At 43.5% G+C, this 19,776-nt stretch overlaps 1 protein-coding gene across 1 annotated transcript in view; it reads left to right on the forward strand.

The window, feature by feature from the left end:
* BRSK2 (BR serine/threonine kinase 2) overlaps nucleotides 1-18,232 on the forward strand; it is a 313,310-nt gene extending 295,078 nt beyond the window's left edge. Inside the window, exons 20-21 of the mRNA XM_086472059.1 lie at nucleotides 6,252-6,299; nucleotides 18,009-18,232. Of these exons, the coding sequence (XP_086328185.1) occupies nucleotides 6,252-6,299; nucleotides 18,009-18,232 (272 nt within the window). The remainder of the gene's footprint in view (nucleotides 1-6,251; nucleotides 6,300-18,008) is intronic.
* Nucleotides 18,233-19,776: the final 1,544 nt, after the last annotated feature.

Raw genomic sequence — 19,776 nt, forward strand, 5'->3', positions numbered from 1 at the left:
AGTTCACATTCAGCACCTTGCTTAGCTGGCTGGCTGTGGTTGGGAAGATGTGTGCAGGAGCTTCCTAGAAATTGCCATGAAATTAATCGGCATTTCTCACTAGAAACGAGGCAAAGTCTTCTCTGTTTCTCTTCTCCCATATTCCCAGCCCTGAACACCTCACAGGAATTGTGGTGGTTGGACTCCTGTTCAGGTTCATGGTTTGAGGATACTCTGTAGGCAATCCACTGCTGCAACAGAACGAGCTCACAGTTCACTTTGACTCTCCTTCTCCATGGCTCTGAGGTTACTGCTGGCTCTGCCCAGCAGCACTGGCCCAGCAGTGGAGATGTTTGCAGCTCATTGTGCACAGACATATCCTCTGTGTGGTTGTCTCCCCTGCCTTTAAGTTGGGATGCCATTACAGGCGGGATGATGAAACCCGCCTGTGAAAGGTGCATGCATGTAAAGCGAGGCCTGCAGAAGGGGAAGGCCCAAGGAACACAGTATAAAGCAGAACAGCATAAGCATATGGCACGGATAGTCGTTCTCTCTCCTGCCCCTCTTTGATCTGGTATGCAGCATGCCAGCCCACTAAGCCGGCTTGCCTGGGTTTCAGAACACACTTTCCTCTTTCTCATTTCCTCCAGCTCACAACAGTGTTTGTAGATGTCATGTTGCCCATGCATCTGTGTGTGTGTGTGTGTGTGTGTGTGTACGCGAGCCTGATAATGTACCTGATTTAGGCAGATGTGTTTCTGTGTCACACTTGAGCACCTTATAATCTCCCTTCCCCGTGGATATCCCTCTATTCACTACCATTTTTAGTTCCTAAGACTGGCTGTGCTTATTTCTTCTGGCATACTCTGAAACAGGAAAATAGCTTCCCTCCCTTACCTGAATAAGTGTGCAAATAAATGAAATCTATCCCAAAAGCTAGTGTAACACTTCTAAAATCCACTGAGTAGCTGGCCAGATTTAGTGCAACGTATTAACCTTCTCCCTTAACATTTCAGGACATTAAATCCTCTGTGGTATAACTGCTGAGACAATACCAGGTCTACAGACTCATGACTGGCATAGAACAAGTAGATAGGGATTGATTGTTCATTTTTTCTTCCCAATGGAAGAACTAGAGGCCATCATATGAAAGTAGTGGAAGCCATGTACCAAAAAAATACTGGAATGTGTGTCTTCATGTAATGTAAGACCTGTGGAACTCCTCGCTGAAGCAGGTTCTGAATGCAAGGAACTTGCAGATGCTCATCTTCCCCTGAGTACTTCTTACTCACAGGGAGCTGGACAACTCCCTGGAAGGGAAACCTTCATGAGGATTGCTAAACAGAGAAACCCCAGCAGGCTCAGGAAACCTCTGACCTGAAAGTGGTGAGAGAGTGAAGTAGTGTTAGGAGGAAGTGATCTGTATGCTTGGCCTGCTGTTCTGCTCCTGCATGTCTAGGTGTGGCTGCTGATGGAGACAGAACACTGGATGGTTTGGGGCTTTGATCTGAACCAGAATAGCTGCCCATGTGTTCTTGTTACCGATATCACAAAACCCATTGAGCCCGGTGAGGCCATGAAAGGACAGTCCCTTTTGGATCAAGAGTGAGTATTGCTGGGTATGAGAGCAGCTGGCCTTGTCTCTTATCCATGTATGGCTCTGTCCAGGAGCCTTAAACTCAGAATCTCTACTGAGGTAATCGCTGGGCAGGACTGCCTTCTGGTGGGATAAAAGGATCTCTCTCCATGGAGGAAAATATCTCAGATTTGTGCCTTTGTTTCAGCCCAATACTCTTTCCATTAAATCATAATCTGTTTTCCTCCAATGCCTTTGCACAAAAGAGTAATAGAAACAGCTGGTGAACAGGGACATGCAAAAGCCATCTGTGATCATTCACAGGGTATCAATTTTTATTTCCCTAATATTTTCTTGCCTCTTTGGGCTTTGGTTTTAAGTGTGGGATGCTGCATATTCTTATTTTTTCACATTTTCCCATGTATCTGGGCAATCAGAAATACTGGAATAGCCTTTATAACTTCTTTATTATAGGTTTTCTGTTTCTTTATTATATTTATTGGCTTCATGTTAAATTTGGCATCTCAAAGTTCAGACCATCCCAGTGTTACTGCTGGAAATGCCTTTCATCAGCATAAATGAGTGTTTAGAGACCATATCCAGCTTCAAAACAGGGCAGTGCAAATTCTTGCTCATTGTGTGTGTCTTCTGTACATGCACCCAAGCTCTCTTACTGTGCTTCTCAAAAAAGAAAACGCGTTCATGTAACTCAAAAAACTTTGCTAGAGTATTGATCTGTGAATTCTTTATGGCTCAAGAGAGCTGTAGGTTGGCTAATTTGCTACAGAAAATTAGTAAGAAACGTGTGAAGGATTTTATCATCAAGACAGAAAAGGGAGTAAGGAGCAAATGAAGTGCTTTGCAAGGTAAACTTCCAGCTGCAGGCTCAAAACAGGGCTGTGCAATTGCCAGTTTGGAATTGGACTGCAAGTCAGTTTTATCCGGGACTCATCCAGGTCCCAGGTTTATCATGTTTCCTCCATTCTTTTGTGATCCTTTATGTCTTACCGCTCTTGTAGCGTCTGGGGCAATCACTTCATCTTGCTGTCATGATTCCCACCTACAAAAGTTGCCATGTAATGCCTGGTTGGATTGGCAGAGCACTGTTTTTTTGCTAAACAGCTTTAGTATTATTACTGAACAGACTTCATTAAAATTAACTGAGTAGTCCTGAAATAAAGCATTTAGAAAATAGTTCAAGCTCTCCAGAGTTTTGATAGGAGAACAAGTGAATTTCAAATAAGTATACAAACACGGGGGAATTCCAATCTAACTGATAACTGCCTTGGACCAGAAGAACTGGTGGCTCCCTTGACATGATCTCCCTTAATGGAAATGTTTACTGGGGACTATGAGCATCTGGCAGGAGATGCTCAGTGTTTTCTGGGATCTAGCCCTGGCTTTGGAGCTCTCAGAGGAGCAGCTGTTTGGGTGAGATTTCCTGGGCTGGGACGAGTCTCAGTCTCAGAGATACCAGAAGCGTCACAAACCAGGCAGCTTGATTGTGAAATTTATGTAGCATAGAAACACAGAAATTAAAGAAAAAATAAAATCAGGAAAGAAAATGCAGCGAACACTAGCATTTTTCAATGGATTCAGAGCTTGTTTGGTCTTTTGAAGGAAGGTCTTATTTTAACCAAAGCATTTGCCATCTGTTAATGAACTGAACTGGGTGTCATTTATGAAATAGTCTTGGTCAGATCCAAAGTGTGAGTGACTACCAGCAAGCTCTGTGAAATAAGGAATTGCCTTATCATCAGAAGGATTGAGATCTGACACTGCCACTATGCTTAAATTAAAAAATTAAACAGCACACATTAAAAATGCAGTTACATGACCCATCAATGCTTCTCAGACAACTAGAGGCCTTTGGACCCTGGCTTTATTCACCTCACATAACACCTAGATCCCACAGTCACTGGGTTATGGATTATTATCCATGAGCAGAAGCTGACTGCCAAGAATCTAAGGCTTTCTAATTAGAATGAAAATTCTACTTTAAAATGATGAAATACTCTGTCATCTAGAGTATTTACTAAAGCAGATGTTACAATAGGATGGAAATGAAAGAAGTATTAAAGTAATTATTAGAGAAGCTGAAGGCATATTAACTCCGTTAGTCTTTAAAGCAATGCGGTATGAGTTACTGTTTCTGGTGTGCTCACGTTCACTGTGCCTTAGCAATGGAGGAAAAACAACCTGATCATGTCTTGGAAAGACATCAAAAATAAAAATAAATTCCTGTGCAGTTCCTGGGACTGGCCATGGCAATACAGAGAATGCAAATTATAGTTGTGCGTAGAAGTTTTAAGAAAGAGGTTTTATTACTGTTCCTTTGATATTTTTCCATGGTCTTATATTTCAAAAAGGGGGTTGTGTTTTTCCCTATCAATCAAAACCAGTTCTATATCCTGCAAATTTAGTTTTTTAGGAACAAAATGGGGTACAGAGCCCAAGGTGTTACGCTGTCAAAAAGCTATGTTACAATCCTTTTTTCCTGTTGCAGATCTGTCAGTTTATATTCTAATCACATGATTAACGTACGTAGCCCTGTTACACAATTAGCTTTAAATGAAACACTAAAAAGATCTATGCCGACTGCAGCTGACTTAGAAAAAAGACGATATTCTGAAGTATTAACTTAAGGAGACATGATTATTTTTCATTTGATAAAATTAACCATGAAACAGAAATACCAATTTCAGGAGCATCTTAGTAAACCAGCCACAATGTTTACCTACTCTGACATTATCCAGATGCTGCCTTCTTTGTTTCCAGACTGCTAGTGACTCTGTGGCCAGTCAGTCTGGATACACTTGAGATGAAAATTCCAGGTGTTGGTGGTGGGAGTCAGAAACAATCTTTCAGTCATATTTGAGACTTTCCTTGCTCATATGTGTTTTTCCAAAGCATAAGTTCTGCTAATGATTGGGTGAATGAGTAATAGTAGTAACCGGGTGAGCTCTACCACTATATTACACTGCGTTACAACAAGGTGTAGTTGACTCAGAGGGGGCTGGACAGGAACCACTAAGAGGCATGAGACAACAAACTCCTCCAAGTTATTAAAGAAAAAAAAAATTATACAAATTTGTGACTGTGACTTCTGGTCATTGGCTTAATCAGCAGCTGTAGGCCCTTCTTAAACTTGTTAGGCATCTTCAGGGAGAAATGTATTTTGGGAGCTTAATCTGCCTTCACTCAGTCAGGCTAGCCAAAGAATTTCAAAGGCAGGTGAACTCCTGGCCTCTCTGACACCTCTGAGACCTTGTTTCAGTTCTTGAATCCTCTCTTCTGCTTCACCTCCTTCCTTTTTCCCCTTTCTCTTTCTCTCAATCTTCTACCTTTCTGAGAGACCTTCCGTGGGTACCATCTCCCATTGACCTCTGCCAGCTCCCCTCTAACCTTGGGGATGGAGAGGATATAACTGCTGCTTAGATGCTTTGACTAGTGTCACTGGACCAAGCCCCTGCCCTCTCTACTCCATGCTTTCCCAGCTGATCCATGCAGCACAGGCCTGGCTGCCTCAGAAAACATGCATATCCCTGCTCTTCTAGCATGGGTTCAGCCTAACCAAACATATCCAGCACTCCTTCCCCCTGTTTTGAAATTACTTTTCTCAGTATTTAAGGGGAGGAATGCCAGGGAATTATATCCTTCCCTCTCTCCTGCAGACTTTTCAGCAGATAGGGAGTAGTTAGAGCTTCCTGGCAGTTTGGGATTTTCAGCATACGTGTGCATGTTTCCGAGAAGCCTATTTCTTGAATACCCAAGTGTTCATCAAGAGGCCAGGCAAGAGGAGAGCTGAGACTGAACTGAGTGCTTTAACTGTTAGCTACTTGCTCAGCAGCGAGTGCTCCACGTTGCCCAGCCCTCATGGACACAATGATTTAGATCCCAAATGTAAGGGAATCCTGGCTGACAGCAGCAGATCTGGCTTGCCAGATTCCAGGTTCCTCTGGAAGTGTCCAACTGGGCTGGTCCTTTCTGCTTTAAAGCTGATGTGTAGAGCTCCTGCTTATTGCGTCTGAGTAAGAAGCACTCAGAGGCTGTGGCAATGGGAGCTGTATACAAAGGGGAAAAAGGACAGTAACGTCTCAGGGCCAGATTCTGCCACCCTTTCCAGTAGTAATTCTATTGCCTGCGAATAGTGACATTGAAAGCAAGAGGCATAAGAGACTACATGTGAATGGGAGAGGCATTATCCTTTTGGGTCTAAAGATGGTTTTGAGCTGCGTAAGTAGCCTTCTCATTCCATGTCCAATAGCACAGTGCTGCGTTTCCTCTCTCTCTCTCTCTCTCTCGGTTTTTGATGTACATAGATCAGCTGGCTGGGCATTTTCTCACTGTTGCAGGCTGACTTGCAAAGCTGGCCAGGTGAAATGATGTGTTCAAAGCTCTTAGTTTGCAAATGTGGTGGCAGAATATTTTGCACATCTCATAAATACCTATAGCTATGATAAAGAGGTGAGTGGAAGCAGCAGGACTGAAGCAATGTCCATTCTCAGTCACAGGGCCAGGTTTGCACTGGCATACAGTGGGTGGCAGAATTTGGCCTGGGTTGTGTGAAGACCAAGATGTGTATGTTTCCTGCTTCAGGTAATAATGTGCTAAGTTACTACTTTATGCACAGAGGTATGGAAACCTTTTTTTATGTTTTTCCCTCCCTCCCTCCTCTTTCCATTCTATGATCCAGACACCACTAACTGTATGGAGTTGATGACTGGCAGACTTTCCAAATGTGGTAAGAACTTCCTTCCCTTCTGCCTTTTCTCCTTCCCCAGCCCCCGCTGACCAACATGATAATGCGCCGTCCCGTCCCTTCCACCTGTTCCCCTTCCCTATCCCTGCTCTCCCACACTCTTTTCAAGACTACCCACCCCGTAACAGCCTGCTATGTCTTTCACTTACCCAGTGGACACAAGCATATACCCCTTACTCTGTTCCTCCCCTCCCATGCACAGATGCGCAGGCTCCACCACAGCTTTCCTCATCATTGCACAAGTGTGTGGTGTTGCACTTGAGATTCCCTCCCTCACTGTAACCCAGGCCAGTGATTTTCTTTTCCTTTCCTGGTTTTTTCCCCCCTCTTTTGTTTACTTGCTGCCTTTGATTCATGACTCTTCAGTCCCTTTTCTGCAGTGAAGCTGAATGCTGCCCTGCTAGCTGCTGTCTCCCTTGGTTTCCTGCTATTTGTTGAGACAGGATTGCTATGTTATTTAATTCCATTTGCATCCACTCCCTTCTTCCCCAGATATCCTTGGGGTAAGACCCTTTTAAATCTTCCATAAGACACACTGCATATTATCTGTCATACACTTAGCTAGTGTGAATTGTCAAAATTCCAGCCTGGTCTTGAGGAAGGATGTGGTGTCTCTAGCGGGAGGAGTAGTGAACCTACTGGAGATTCAGAATTTTGCTAGGAATGAGAAAAAAAAAAAATTTCCTGCAAATCTTGCAGCTCAACTTACTTGGAGTTCCATGAATTTTGGTTAACTTGTCCCTTGCCTTCCCTCCCCTGTATCCATACATGGACTCTATTCTTTCTTTCATTACCTCTGCCCCTGCTGACTCCTCCAAATACAATAGTGGAAATACCAAATGCTGTAAGAGGGGTTTTTGTCTTCTATCTTGCACAGAAAGGTTCTGCACAAGAGAACTCTGTTCTTTTTAGATTTCCATTCTGGTATCTAGGTTGAGTTCAGGTGTCTCTCTGAAAAGGAACACAAGCTGTCAAGGAAGTGATCACTGAGCTCATACCGCTCTCCAGCTGGACCTGCGACTCCTGCATCATCTCTTCATAAACTGAGGAAAGTTGTTCTGGAGTTGTTGTGTAGTCTGTAACAACAAAGGAAAGTTGTCACAGTGGAGATAATATTAGGTTTATGCATGTGTGACTGAGGCAGAATTTGGCCCATTTCCTGTATTTCAGATGATCTCTTTCCCTTAAGTTGCAGCTTTGCTGGTGGGAGTTTTTCCTTTGCTCTAAGAGGAGCTCGTTTGATTTCTTATTTGAGTTTTCTGGGTTGTACCATTTCTGATCTCCTCATGAAGACTCATTTAAATTGTAGGCATACCTCCAGCTTCTTCTTGAAGGCATCAGCCAGCAAATCCCTCTTCTCCCTCAAGCCTTTGTTTCTTGCCTGGGTCTGGCATTCACATCATACAAAAATATTGAAATGCTGATTCTACTGATGGCTTGCAAGTTAATTGAGTCATACAGATAACCAGCCAGTACTCTGCGTTCTCTAGATAGAGAGCATTACCGCTCAATCCCAGTTCAGGCAGGCCCTCCAGCTGTCGTAGTGTCAGCATCAATCCAACCAGGGACAAAGAGGGCAAGGTGAAGGCCAGCAGGGAGACCATTTGGTGGCAGCTACAGCGCAGACAGGACACATGTATATATCCAGAGGAGAGAAAGGATGGGTGATAGGGGTTTAATGGAGATGATTCCTTTAAATCATACTCCTGTTGGTGTGCCAACACACAACATGAGCAGTGGCGACTGCACCATGCTGAATTCCACCCTCCTATGTGACTGAAGAGCTATTTTGTGTGCAGGAGAGCTCACCCACAACTTAGGCAGGGGAGCGAAAGGGAATGATGCCAGCATTTAGCCTGTTATTGGCAAACTGTCCTCTGTGGCTTTGAGGACAGGGAGCCCCCTGTGAAGTTGACACAGTGTTCATCTTGTAACAACAAATTATGTAAAACCAACTATATTATGTGGGGGTTTTTGACCTCATCATTGTTCTATAGTCTGAGAGTGAGCACAGGGGGTCATTTTTGCAATAGTTAACACTGGAGGAGGAAGAGCTAATCAGATGCGTTATGCCTGGCTCAGCCATATGAACATTCTGGTGGAAATGAGGAGTATCTTTTCACCCACTATAAACCATTGAGTGTTGTAATTAACAGCAAGGCAAATTTATTTAGCCTTTTAAATGTTATCTCTTCTGCTAGCAGTGGTCATTAGTCTGAGGAGTCATTTTGCATCTAGCCATTGGCATTGAAGAACAAGTTAATGTTGAACAGCAGAGGTGTGTCATAGGAGCTGCCAATATCTGAATGACGTAACAGCTGCTGTATCAACCCTGCCTGTGCACACTAGAAAACTGCTGCCAACTCTTAATATTTCACAATAGAAGAAAATAATTTGGCTCATAATAAAGTTGAAATGTACATTGGGGTGGAATATTTTATTTTATGTTTCCACCCATTTCAGCAGGGCAATGGGCATTTCTATTGTCAGAAAGACTAAACGGGTTTCCATTAAGTCTTTCATATCTGTTCATAAGATTAAATTTACCTTGCAAAAATGAAAACCTTTCCATTTCAAATGCAGCTGTAACCTGAAAACTGCTTATAGGAGTGATACCTTCCGATTTAGCTGATCTATTTCTTGAGTGTATTCAGAGCCAAATCAGTTTAGTGACAAATAGGCTTTACTGCTTCATGTGCTGCCGTTAAGCCTGATGAAATCAACACAGCTGTAAAAGAACAAGCTGGATTCTGTTTCTTTCCAGGCAGGATTGAGAGAACTGTTAACTACCAACTCATCTGGTATTTATGTCTATCTCACAAAAGAATAGGTTGTATAATTGACAATGAGGTTCTAATAGGTTCTGCAGAGCATTTACATTTTTTAAAAAAAAAATCAAGATAATACACAAACTGGAAAGCCCTCCAGCTTTAACCTCAAAGCTGGGAGTTAGGAAGCAAGTTGTCATTGTACATTGAGCATGTTGGATCTGAAGCCATTGACGTACACCACACTGAAGCCCATGGTGCCATTTCAGTAGTTCTTGTTCAGAAAAGTGTCTGTCTTTACAAACTTAAGTGACTTTTAAGTCCTTTAAATAGTGAGCTGAGAATTTCTTTGGGTGGTTGACTCAGTAGAAAAGTTGGTAAAAACTTTTAGGTTTTAGTAGAAAAATAGCCCTTGATAGCTCCCCTTCCCAGCCATCCCCAGTTTGTTGGAGTCCTTAGTAAGTATGGTGCTGGCTGCTGGCAGGAAACTCTGAAAAGTCTGCCTTATTCTTGACTTTACCTTCTGAGAAACACTGGGGAGCCTGTAAACTGTCCAGTCTCCACACTGTAGCTGTCTCGGGCTGAATTTTATTTTCAAGTAAGGCAATCTTTGCTTGTCTTCCATCCCTCATGACTCTCAGGAAAGTCTTCAGCTGCATCAGTGGCACTTCATGGAACTGGGTGATGATAAGAGGAGGAAAAGGTTAGAATGTATAACTAGTGCAGCTCCATTCAAGTCATGCTGTCGCATTAGGCAGTGCACAAACATATGTTCCTGCAAAGTCTTAAACCATAACCCTGTGACAACAGGCTGGCCAGAAGTCCCTGTGTTTATTCTTAAATATCCTGTGTTGCTGCTTGCAATTTGAAACCTTGATTCCTGGCACCAGAGTTAGACAAACAGCTTTATGGATCCTTATGTGTACCAGTGGCTATCACCAAAATGATCTGATCAAAGCAGAAGCACAGCAAATCCACTTGCCTTTCATATCTATCCAATGTATCTCACTCAAATCTCTTGCTTCCAGTGTTTAGGACTTGACACAGCTTCCTATTCAGAGCCATCTGACCTTTCCCCCATGGCCAGTCATCCTCTGTGCACACAGAGCAATTGTACTGCAGTAAAGGCTTCTCTTCATAGCTCCCTGTAATCACAGTTTGATTCATACAGGCACATGCCCATGTCAATAGCATCCCAAGCTACTTGAGAAATTAGGAGACATTTTGTAGTTTAAAACTGGTTACATCACATTTGGGTTGCAAATGCAGCATGTAGCTTTGTGAGTGCTAATTTATAGACTGTTGGTGTTACTAGCAGCAGCAAATATCTGGATTTGGTGCTCTTGGAAGCGATCCTGATCCATATTGGCATTAATTAGAGTAATCCTGCTTCTCATGAAGTAGCTGTTTGATGGAAGAGGAGGTTGGTGATTTGCATTCATAAAGTTGTAACTGATGGCAGAAACACTGGTGCTGAAAAAAACGTATGCTGCCCTCCCAGCTGAAAGGCTTTTCTCACCACTGTTACATTGTGAGGTAGTCAGAACAATATTTTTCTATTAGCATTTCTGAAAAGTGTGCTGGCTACTGCTCTTTCTGAGAGCAGTACAGCTGATTCTTCTGTCTAAATTGTGACCCAAATGAGAGATAAAAGGAAGACGACCCACTTGAAAGATCACATATTCATTCATAATGGATGGATCACAATAAGTAAGATAAGTCAGATTTCCCAAAGAGTTCAAGCCAGGTTTCCCAGTTATCCTTGCCCATTCTACTAATATCCTTTGCTGTCTAAATGGATGGCTGACTGCCCCCACACCATAGTCATGTTTCTTCATTCTAGTGCTGTGTTGGGGAGACATTTCTTTTCCAATTCATGACTCATGAAATTTTTGTGCTGTAGAAGAAGGTAGCAACAAAAATGGCAACTTGGCACTAAAGGTGAATCCGTATGTATCAAACTATTTGGTACATGTCAGATCCTGTTTTGACAGCTATGGCTAGATTTTCACTGTCCAATACAAGATCTTTTCCTCTTTCTCTGTAATAATATCTAACACAGAAAACAAAGAGGTCTCTCTTTAATTAAGATCACAGTACTTTATTAATATTTATATAGTACTGTATTATTATTTATGGCAGGCTGCGCTTCAGGATACTCCATGTGAATATTTGCTTGCTATACTAAGCTGAATTTGAGATAGCCTCTCCAGAAGATTAAATCATATTTTGAAGGGATTGATTCAGAGGAAATGAGGAAGCAATATTTTACCAGCATATACAGGTTGTTTTTCTCCTTAGGAACAGGTCAGAGAACTTAAAACCCGTAAGATCATACTTGAACATCCATCTGGCAGGAAAGGACAAAATCATATTATTAAGTGCCAATACATTCCTGACATTTTAATAGACGAAAAATTGGAATAAAGCAGCAGAAGTCTCTCAGAGAATGAGTAGCAGCCATACCATCATCTGCTGTGGCTTCACGAGCGTAGGTCATCGGGTTCCACTCTCAGCACACACTTGTGCAGGCAGATCTTTGTAAAAGGACAGGCAGGTACAAAGAATTCTTGGGATGAGTCCTTTACCAGCCAATTTGCCAGGACAGCCTGATTCCACAACAGGATCTGGCATGTCTTCATCCCACCACTATCCTTGCCTGCTCTTTCAGTGCCACCAGCTGTCCAAGCGAATGTATGATTCCCTCCTCTGTCATCATGTCTCCTTTTTTGAATGTTGGGTGGTGGTGCTGGATTGGCCAGAGCTATTCATCAGCAAGGGACACATTTATTTTCTGATTAATTACTCATGCCTTAGTTCTGCAGAGGGTGGCAGCAAGGAAATGTGCCTCATCTGTTTGGGTCTTTGCTGCCTGTGTTCACCATTCTCTAAACTCATTACCCAAGAGCTACCTGTCTCGGTTACACCATCTGTGACAGGAGAGGCTGAACTGGGTATCAGCTTGTCTGTGTGTGTATGAGAGAGAGAGAGAAAATGTGCAAGGTAGAGGCAGAATGGCCATCTGGATGCATCTGGCTGGTCACAAATATTGGGCCACCTTCCTGCAGAGGAGACAGGATGTTTTAGAGGAGTAAGAACAAGGATGGGTTATGAAGCATTTAAATGTCAGGTTGGTTGTTCAGATCTGCCCAGGTGTGTCACGACTGGAAGTTCCCACCTTGTGCTGGTAGCACGGACACCTGTGCTAACAGTGCGTGATAATCTGCGTAGTTCCTACCTGCAGTCTGTGTCTGCAAACACTGTTTTCAATTGTTTCAATTTTTACGGTCAGAGTCTAAGGGCTCTGGAACATAAGCTCTGTTGTTACCTTTGGAAGTCACCTTTCCCAGTTGCAATTCAGGTATCCTGCTAAGAAACTGGAGTTCTTCTGTGGACTGTCTGTCTCCATTTTCTAGTCCTAACCTGAAACGAAATCAAAACAACTGTCCCATGAGGTAACTAGCCAGGGAAAAAATAGATGGGAAAACTTGTTCTGATCAATCTGTTGTGACAATTTACAATTCCAGTAAAAACCACATCCAAGTCTCTTGAAATGCTTTCCTGACTTCCTATATTTTTAGACAAGTACCCATCTTGGGATTTGTGCAGTTTCTTCAGCTCACTTCAAGTGGCCTAGGATGGGTTCATGGACTAGGAGGAAGTTCTGTGTGATGGCCTCCAGCAAGACACTGCAATGGCCTTTCTGTCACCCTTCTCCAGTCTAGAGGGAAGCCTCATACATCCAACCATCAAAGGAGCAAAAAAGTCTTTCTGTAGCCTTCTTCAGTAGTCAGTGAGCTTGTTGAGGCATCTGATTTGTATTTGTACAATGCCTAGGCTAGTGGCTCTTCAGTCTGAAGGAAGACCCTTATGTGATATTACCACTAAACAAAGAGGAGTAGGCCACTTTTCTCCTTCTGTCATCCCTTTCACTGCATATACTGTTGGAGTGGGTTCTGTATTTTAAGTCTCCTGTTTTCAAAGGCAGAAGGGAGTCTGCCAACAGAAATGAAGCAAACAGGCAAAAAATGTCTAGTCTTAACAAAGAAGGCTAGAACTCTGTCAAGTAGCAAAATGGGTTTGAAAGGGAATGGATTATCACCCATCAAGAGAGTGTTTCAATGCTTTATGTGAAAGGACTTGGGGTTTTGTTACATGAATTGCTGAAACCACAGCTGCTATTGAAATATGGTGCAAGCTAGGGATGGAAAAGACAAGGGGTGAGGAGAAAGGAATGAGTATAAGAAGAAAACCTCAGTAGTAGAGGCAGGCAGAAGACAGTCAGAAAGGAGGCCACAAGGGAAGGAATATAGAAAGTCCAGTTGACAAAGTGTGTCTCTTTCCAGCAGAGACCTGGCTTTTCCCATTCTCTTTCTCCCAAAGCCTGAGGTGAAAATGTAGAAAGCCAAAATGTCTCGGGCTGTACAGAAAGGAAAGGCAGAGGATAATCCCACAGATGGCATATTTGTTTTGTGCAACTTTGTGTCAGCGCCACAAGGATTAGTGCATTAAAAAAACATAGACTTGAGTGAGATGGTTTCACAGAAGGAAGCGCCTCAGGGTTTGCTTCCATTAAGTCAAGGGGAATGTTGCTGTTTGCTTCAATGAGAAGAGGACCAAGTCCTTATCTGACTGTGGTAAAACGGTACAAACCAGCAGGCTCTAATCAGTGACTGAAGCCTCCAGGCTTGTCCTGAAGCTGCTTGTTCATCACCTCCTGTTTTTTTCCATGGAGGACTCTGCGGGTCTTTGCAAGGTCAAGGCAGAGTTTCTGCAAGGTCAGAGCAAGGTGCATCTTTGGCTGGTGTCACTTCTGGTGCCCGGAGCGAATCCCCTCATTTGCTCTTTCCTCTCTTACCTGGGTGCTCCACTTCCACTTTGTTTCTCAAGCCTGTGACACCACTGGGGCTAGGTCAATGTCAGACCGACTTCCTCAGGGAGGACTGTGAGGGTTGATACAAGCCACCTGCCCAGCTTCCTTTTACATTTTTGTGTCTGTCTCCAGCCCTGTTTCTTCCTTTCAGTGCCTGTTGTACTCAAATGCATTCACAGTTCACTTTTGCCGTGATGTTTGGCCACGACAGTGCTGCACACAGGTGCCACAAACCAGTGCCTTCTCCATAAATATATTTCTCTAGCATCCCTTCAATACATGACCTTTCATAAGCTTCAGTGCTTGTTTTCAAACCCATTCTCCTTCCCCATCTTGCAGCATACAGCTCCTTGGTCTAACTCAAAAATGCACATACCCATCTCCCCCTAATAGATGTAAACCTAACGCTCTGAACCTCCTCTCCTGCCTCTGATCCTTCTCATGGTTTCTCACCCTTGCTACCCTTCACGCCTTCTTTGCTCTGTGTTGATGAACATTTGCTCTCAAGAGGAAAGAAGACCTTAGTTACAGATGCATGAAACACCAGGGAAGTTGTGAAGAATCAGTAAGCCAAACCTTCATCCCTGACCAGAGGAAATGGGATGTCATCTCACTTTCTGAAATAAGAGAGGCAGCCTTTTTGAGGCTCCCAGATGGACTTCCAGGTGTAAAAGCCTATAACACATTTTGCACTGAATGCTAGGAGTGGAAGATTGCTGAAAAAGCTATTCTAATCCATCACCACCTGCATTTTCAAGTCTTGTTTTACTGGATGTATAAACTCAAGGGGAACTGAGAACTAAGAGGAGCAACACCACACACCATTTTCATGCTTCCAGCATAGCTGAGCCATGTTTACATACCTCCAGAGGAAAATGTGAGGGCTCTTTGTCTACCCAAAGACCAACATCTAGACCAGCCCAAGCGTGGGCTGACAAGCTGTCATGTAGACAACATCAGTGCAGCAATGGTCTGTATTGCTTGGTGTAGGATCAGTTCTTTCTTGACTGCAGGGTAGGAGAGCATTATTACCCTGTCTTTAATTACAAGTCCAGATAGTACAAAAGGTAAAGGAAGGAAAGGGTTATTGAAATGGCCTATTTTATTTTTCAGTAGCTCACTTTAAACTTCCCTAAGGATTTCTTACCTCCCATTAAAATTTTACCTGAAAATGCTGATTGTAAGGAATCCAGTGGTGATACAGGCAAAGAAAAGCAGACTGTTAAATACTTTTGCTGCAGTAAATCTCCAGGCACTTGAAAGCCGGTAGGGCATGGGGAGGAGAAAGGGTGGATGAAACAGGGGCTGCATATTTTAATAGGATGATTAAAAATCCCATATCAGGACTCAGCAAGTACGAGATATATAATTTTTAAAATGTTTTATTGCTCCATTCTTGGAAGTTGTACTTTTGTCTACTGTTGCTGTCTACGTGAAAACAAAAAATTTCCCCAATTCCTGCAGAGCCCTGCTTACTCTGGCCTCTACTTTCCCTCTAAGCTTGTTGAATAAACTGCTCAGCTGAATAACTAGAGATATCCCCCTCCCCTTTTCTCCCAACCTAGCAGTCTTTCCCTCTCCAGCATTTTTTTCAGTGCTCTTTTTCATTCTCTCTGCTGACTCCATTTGCTTATGAAGATGAGGGGTCCAAAGCCACATAAGAACCAGATCTGCCCACATTCCTGCATTCAAGGCTGAGTGTTTGCTTTCTTTTTTCCTTTATTTTTATTGGAAAACAGTATCCACCTAAAAGAAGTAGAAATGAATCTGAGCAGCGCATGTGCCCGCAAACCTAAAACAGTTTTAGGGAGGCTTAGGGAAATCTCTGAAAAAGAAGTCATAGATGTGTAACAGATACCCCCTTCCAAAGCATTTGCATGCATGTGGAAGGAAGCAAGTGGAGCTTATGGAGGTCTGACCCTGAAACAACTGAGAGTTTGATAGCCCTTCTCTTCTTAGCCAGAAATTGAGGTACGTGCCTTGCCTGGCTGTGTGTTTGGTCCCGTCTCTAGGGCTTGAGTCAGTTAGCTGAACGATGCCCTTCCAGAAACTAACAGTTGTTTGCCTGTGGCATTGGTGTAACTGGGTGCCCAGACAGAACCAGGGCCAGCAGTAAGTTAACCACAAAGCAGCAAGTAGAGGAAGACAAGGAGTAAATTAGATGCATAAGATCGAGATCCTTCACTGTATGTGCCGGCCATTTGATTTTTCTCAATGCCTGTTAACCTGCAGAGGAAAACAGCAACTACCTGGTTAGCACGGGGCAGGAAAGAAAGAGTTAACGCATTCAGTGTTGCAGGGCAGAAATTCTATGTATTTCCTCTTTCTTTGCATAAGAGCAGTTGATGTCTGTCTGGCATTTTCCATTTCCATCCAGAGAATAAGAAAGCACTCAACAAGCTCTTCAGACAAGTTACCGTGCACAGAAAGTACTTGCCTGCTTTAGTAACTGGTTTGCTTATGTTTGTAACGAAAGTGAAGAGCAATATAATATTACCAAGCCACCAGTGTCCACCAGCTGTGGATAAATGGCAATCTCTGCTATGAAGAAACCCCTTTGCTCCCAACTGAATGTTCCCATCTCGGGGACGAAAGGTTCCACTCTTCACAACACACCACCGCATTGGAAGGCAGATACAAGGAGCCCATTTCCTTCTGGGAGCTGCAGAATGAACTTATTTAGGCGGGATATAAATTGTTTGAATTTGTTAGAACAATGGAGCCTGCAGTTCCAATATTGAGAAAAGCATCATGGGGTTTTAATGATCATGAACGGGCATCGCCTCCATGGTGTACGTTAGATAAAAAACACCTTCAATATCCATGTTCAGAGAATTTAGTGTGACCTCTCCTATGTCTGACGAGGATTAGTCCCCCAATCCAAGAAAATTAAAAGGGACTAGAAATGCCCCCCAAAGGCTGCCTTTCCAGTAGTAGCTGGTCCCTTTGCCTCCGTAGCACCCAGAGCCTTTCCTCAGGTGTCCTCTGACACAGTGTACAACCCTGCTGCCTGGAGGTCCCAATGGTATGAAAGATTGTGGTCATGGGCACAGTGCCCAACCCGTGTGAATCCTGCAACCTGCTCTAGCGGCTGCCTCCAGCAGATACCTGTTCTACTGGCACACAAACCTGCACCCCTCTCTGGCTCCAGACCCCGCTGGAGTGACTGTCAGTGTCACGGAGGCTGTACTGTAGAGAGAACAGACATTCAGGACAATGAGGAAGTTCTTGACCCTGGTAGGTCCCAGAAACAGTTAGATGGCTAACAGCCTGCTTCCACAACACATTCAGCGTCTTAATTTCCAGGTACCTGTTGTAAGAAGGATCTGAAGGTGCTTGGAAGCTTGCAAGTACAAGCCACAAACCACACGTGCAGATGGCAATACACACGTCAGCCGTAGCTCATTTTTCAAATGCTGCTTCCCTCGGAGCACTCAGGTGCTTCAGGCGCAGTGACTGACAGGTGAGCAAGGAGATACTCGGAAAGAAGTCCGAGGCAAGCAAGGAGAGCCTAGTGCTCGGTGCAGCCAGGGAGCTTAGCCAGGCTGCAAAGCAGAGCATCCGTTGGCGACCACATCCAAGCCCCCCGGGTCTGTAACAGCAGCAGTGAGGTGGGGTCTGCCTGTACCCAGCATTACACTCACTGACGTTTCAGTGCGGAGTGGCCAAGTGACTCCAAGTAATAGACTGAACTGGTTTGGCCACACAGTACTGTGTCCTCCTGCCAGGTGAGACAGCAGTGCTCCCCCACTCAGGAGAAAACTAGGACCTTCCCCCCAGGTGCTTTATGCTCCCAGCCTCTTTATTTCTGTAGGTGTCCCATCCTAAACACTCTTCCTCTTCCTGCTCATTGTCTTCATCCCCCACACACCCCCACGCACGTGGCTCTGGATCTCCTCATCATGTTCTTCTCGTTAAAAACCCCATTGTTCATTTGTTTGTTTGTTCTCTCTCTCTCCTCTTTTTCTCTCTCTTTCCCTCTCGTTTTTTTTTTTTTTCCTTCTTTCTTTCTTTCTTTCTTTTTTTGTCTCCTCTGTTTTGTGTACCCAGGCAGCCCATTGAGTAACTTCTTTGACGTAATTAAACAACTTTTTTCAGACGAGAAGAACGGGCAGGTGAGCCATCCCCCCGGCACGCCAACCAAGCATAGCGCAAACAGCAAGCGGAGCGATTCCGGTTCTAATGACTATGGGTCTAGAGGAGACAATAAGTACCCTGCTGGCAAAGACAAGGCAAAGATGGTCTCATCAGTCGGCCTACAAGACCAACCTTAAATAAACACATAAAAAATTAAATAACTTAGAAAAAAACAAAAAACAAAAAAGCAAGAAAGAATGAAAGAATATTCCTTAGCAAGCTAGCCTCTAAACTAGAAGGATGTATATACCTTGCCACAACAGTACAAAACTGTCTATAGACAAATTTTGTATGAAGGAATGACTGTATATATATACATATATATATTTATATATGATATATAATATATATCTCAGAAACAAACACAAAAACAAACGAATGAAAGAATGAAAAGAAAAGAAAGAAAAGAAAAGGTAGCACAGATGACAAACCCAGTTCACCAGATCTTGGGTTGTGGTTTTTTTGATTGTTTTTTTTTCCTCCCTTTTTTTGAATGTTTTGCTTTTTTTCCTCCTTCCTGATTTTTTGGGTTTTTTATTATTATTATTTTTTGTTTTCTTTTGTTTTGTTTCTTGTTCTGTTCATGCTCTCTCTGTGTTTCTGACGACACCACTTGTTTCCGCTCTGCTACCAGGAATTATCCCGAAAAGTTAACATGTCAGCCACGGCTTCACCTTCTGTGCTCTGCGGACACTTGTTGACGGAAGGCAACCGATGTAGACTGTCCAAGGACCAGTCCTGTTTGAGGTTCCCAGCCTCCCCTCTCCCTTCAGGAAGTGGGTTTCTCCCCCACTTCTCCCCAAACACCTCCCCAGTGCACGCTTTTTTTTTTTTTTTCCTCCTCTCTTTTTCTTTTTTGGTGCTCCACAAAAGAGATCTGCTCAGTTGTGGGATTGCAGAGTCTGGGCTGAAAGGAGGTTGCAAATTGTTGGAGTGAAACCTTTGCCCTTGGCAACTGCTGTCCGCGCAGGCGAACTCAGCCCGGAGCGGGAGGGTGTGGGGAAGGAGACGGGTGTAGCGGGAGCGCAGTGTGGTGTGAATCCAGAGCGCGTTCTCATCAGAAACCAGCCAGGAGCAGCTCAAAACTAAGCGTTGAACCAAGACAATATTGGGGAGCTTCATCACGGGATTTTCTTAACCTTCTTTTTCTCCCCACCACCTTTTCCTTTTCTTTTGTCCCCTTTTTTTATATATACATGTATATATGTGTGTATATTTATATATAAATATACATACACACATACATATATATGCAAAATAATTTTTTTTATACTGTATCATTTTGCTTTTTGACCTGCTGGAAGGGGAAAGGAGTAAACTTAGGAGGGAGAGGGGGTTCAATGAATAAACACATACAAGCAAAACATTAAAACTTAGGGAAAAGGCAACTTCTGGTAGCAAAGAAGAGGGACAAGACTCTGCCAAGGACTGTCTCTCCGCCACCAGGCAGAGTTGCTGCTGCTGCTACTGCTGCTCCTCCTCCGACACCTTCCTCCCCACCTGTCAGCTCCCTGCCACTGTGCCACCGCGCTGGGACCTTCTTCGACCAGCTGGATCCTCCACCACTCCCTGCATTAGAGGCGATTGTTGTGTTGCTAGTGCTGCATTGATATCAGTATTATTATTTCTTTAAGTTACCAGTTTCATTTGTTGGCTTGGGTGATTTTTTTCTAAAAAAGAA

Source organism: Leptosomus discolor, chromosome 12 (assembly GCF_034619465.1).
Source record: "Leptosomus discolor isolate bLepDis1 chromosome 12, bLepDis1.hap2, whole genome shotgun sequence".
NCBI lineage: Eukaryota > Metazoa > Chordata > Aves > Leptosomiformes > Leptosomidae > Leptosomus > Leptosomus discolor.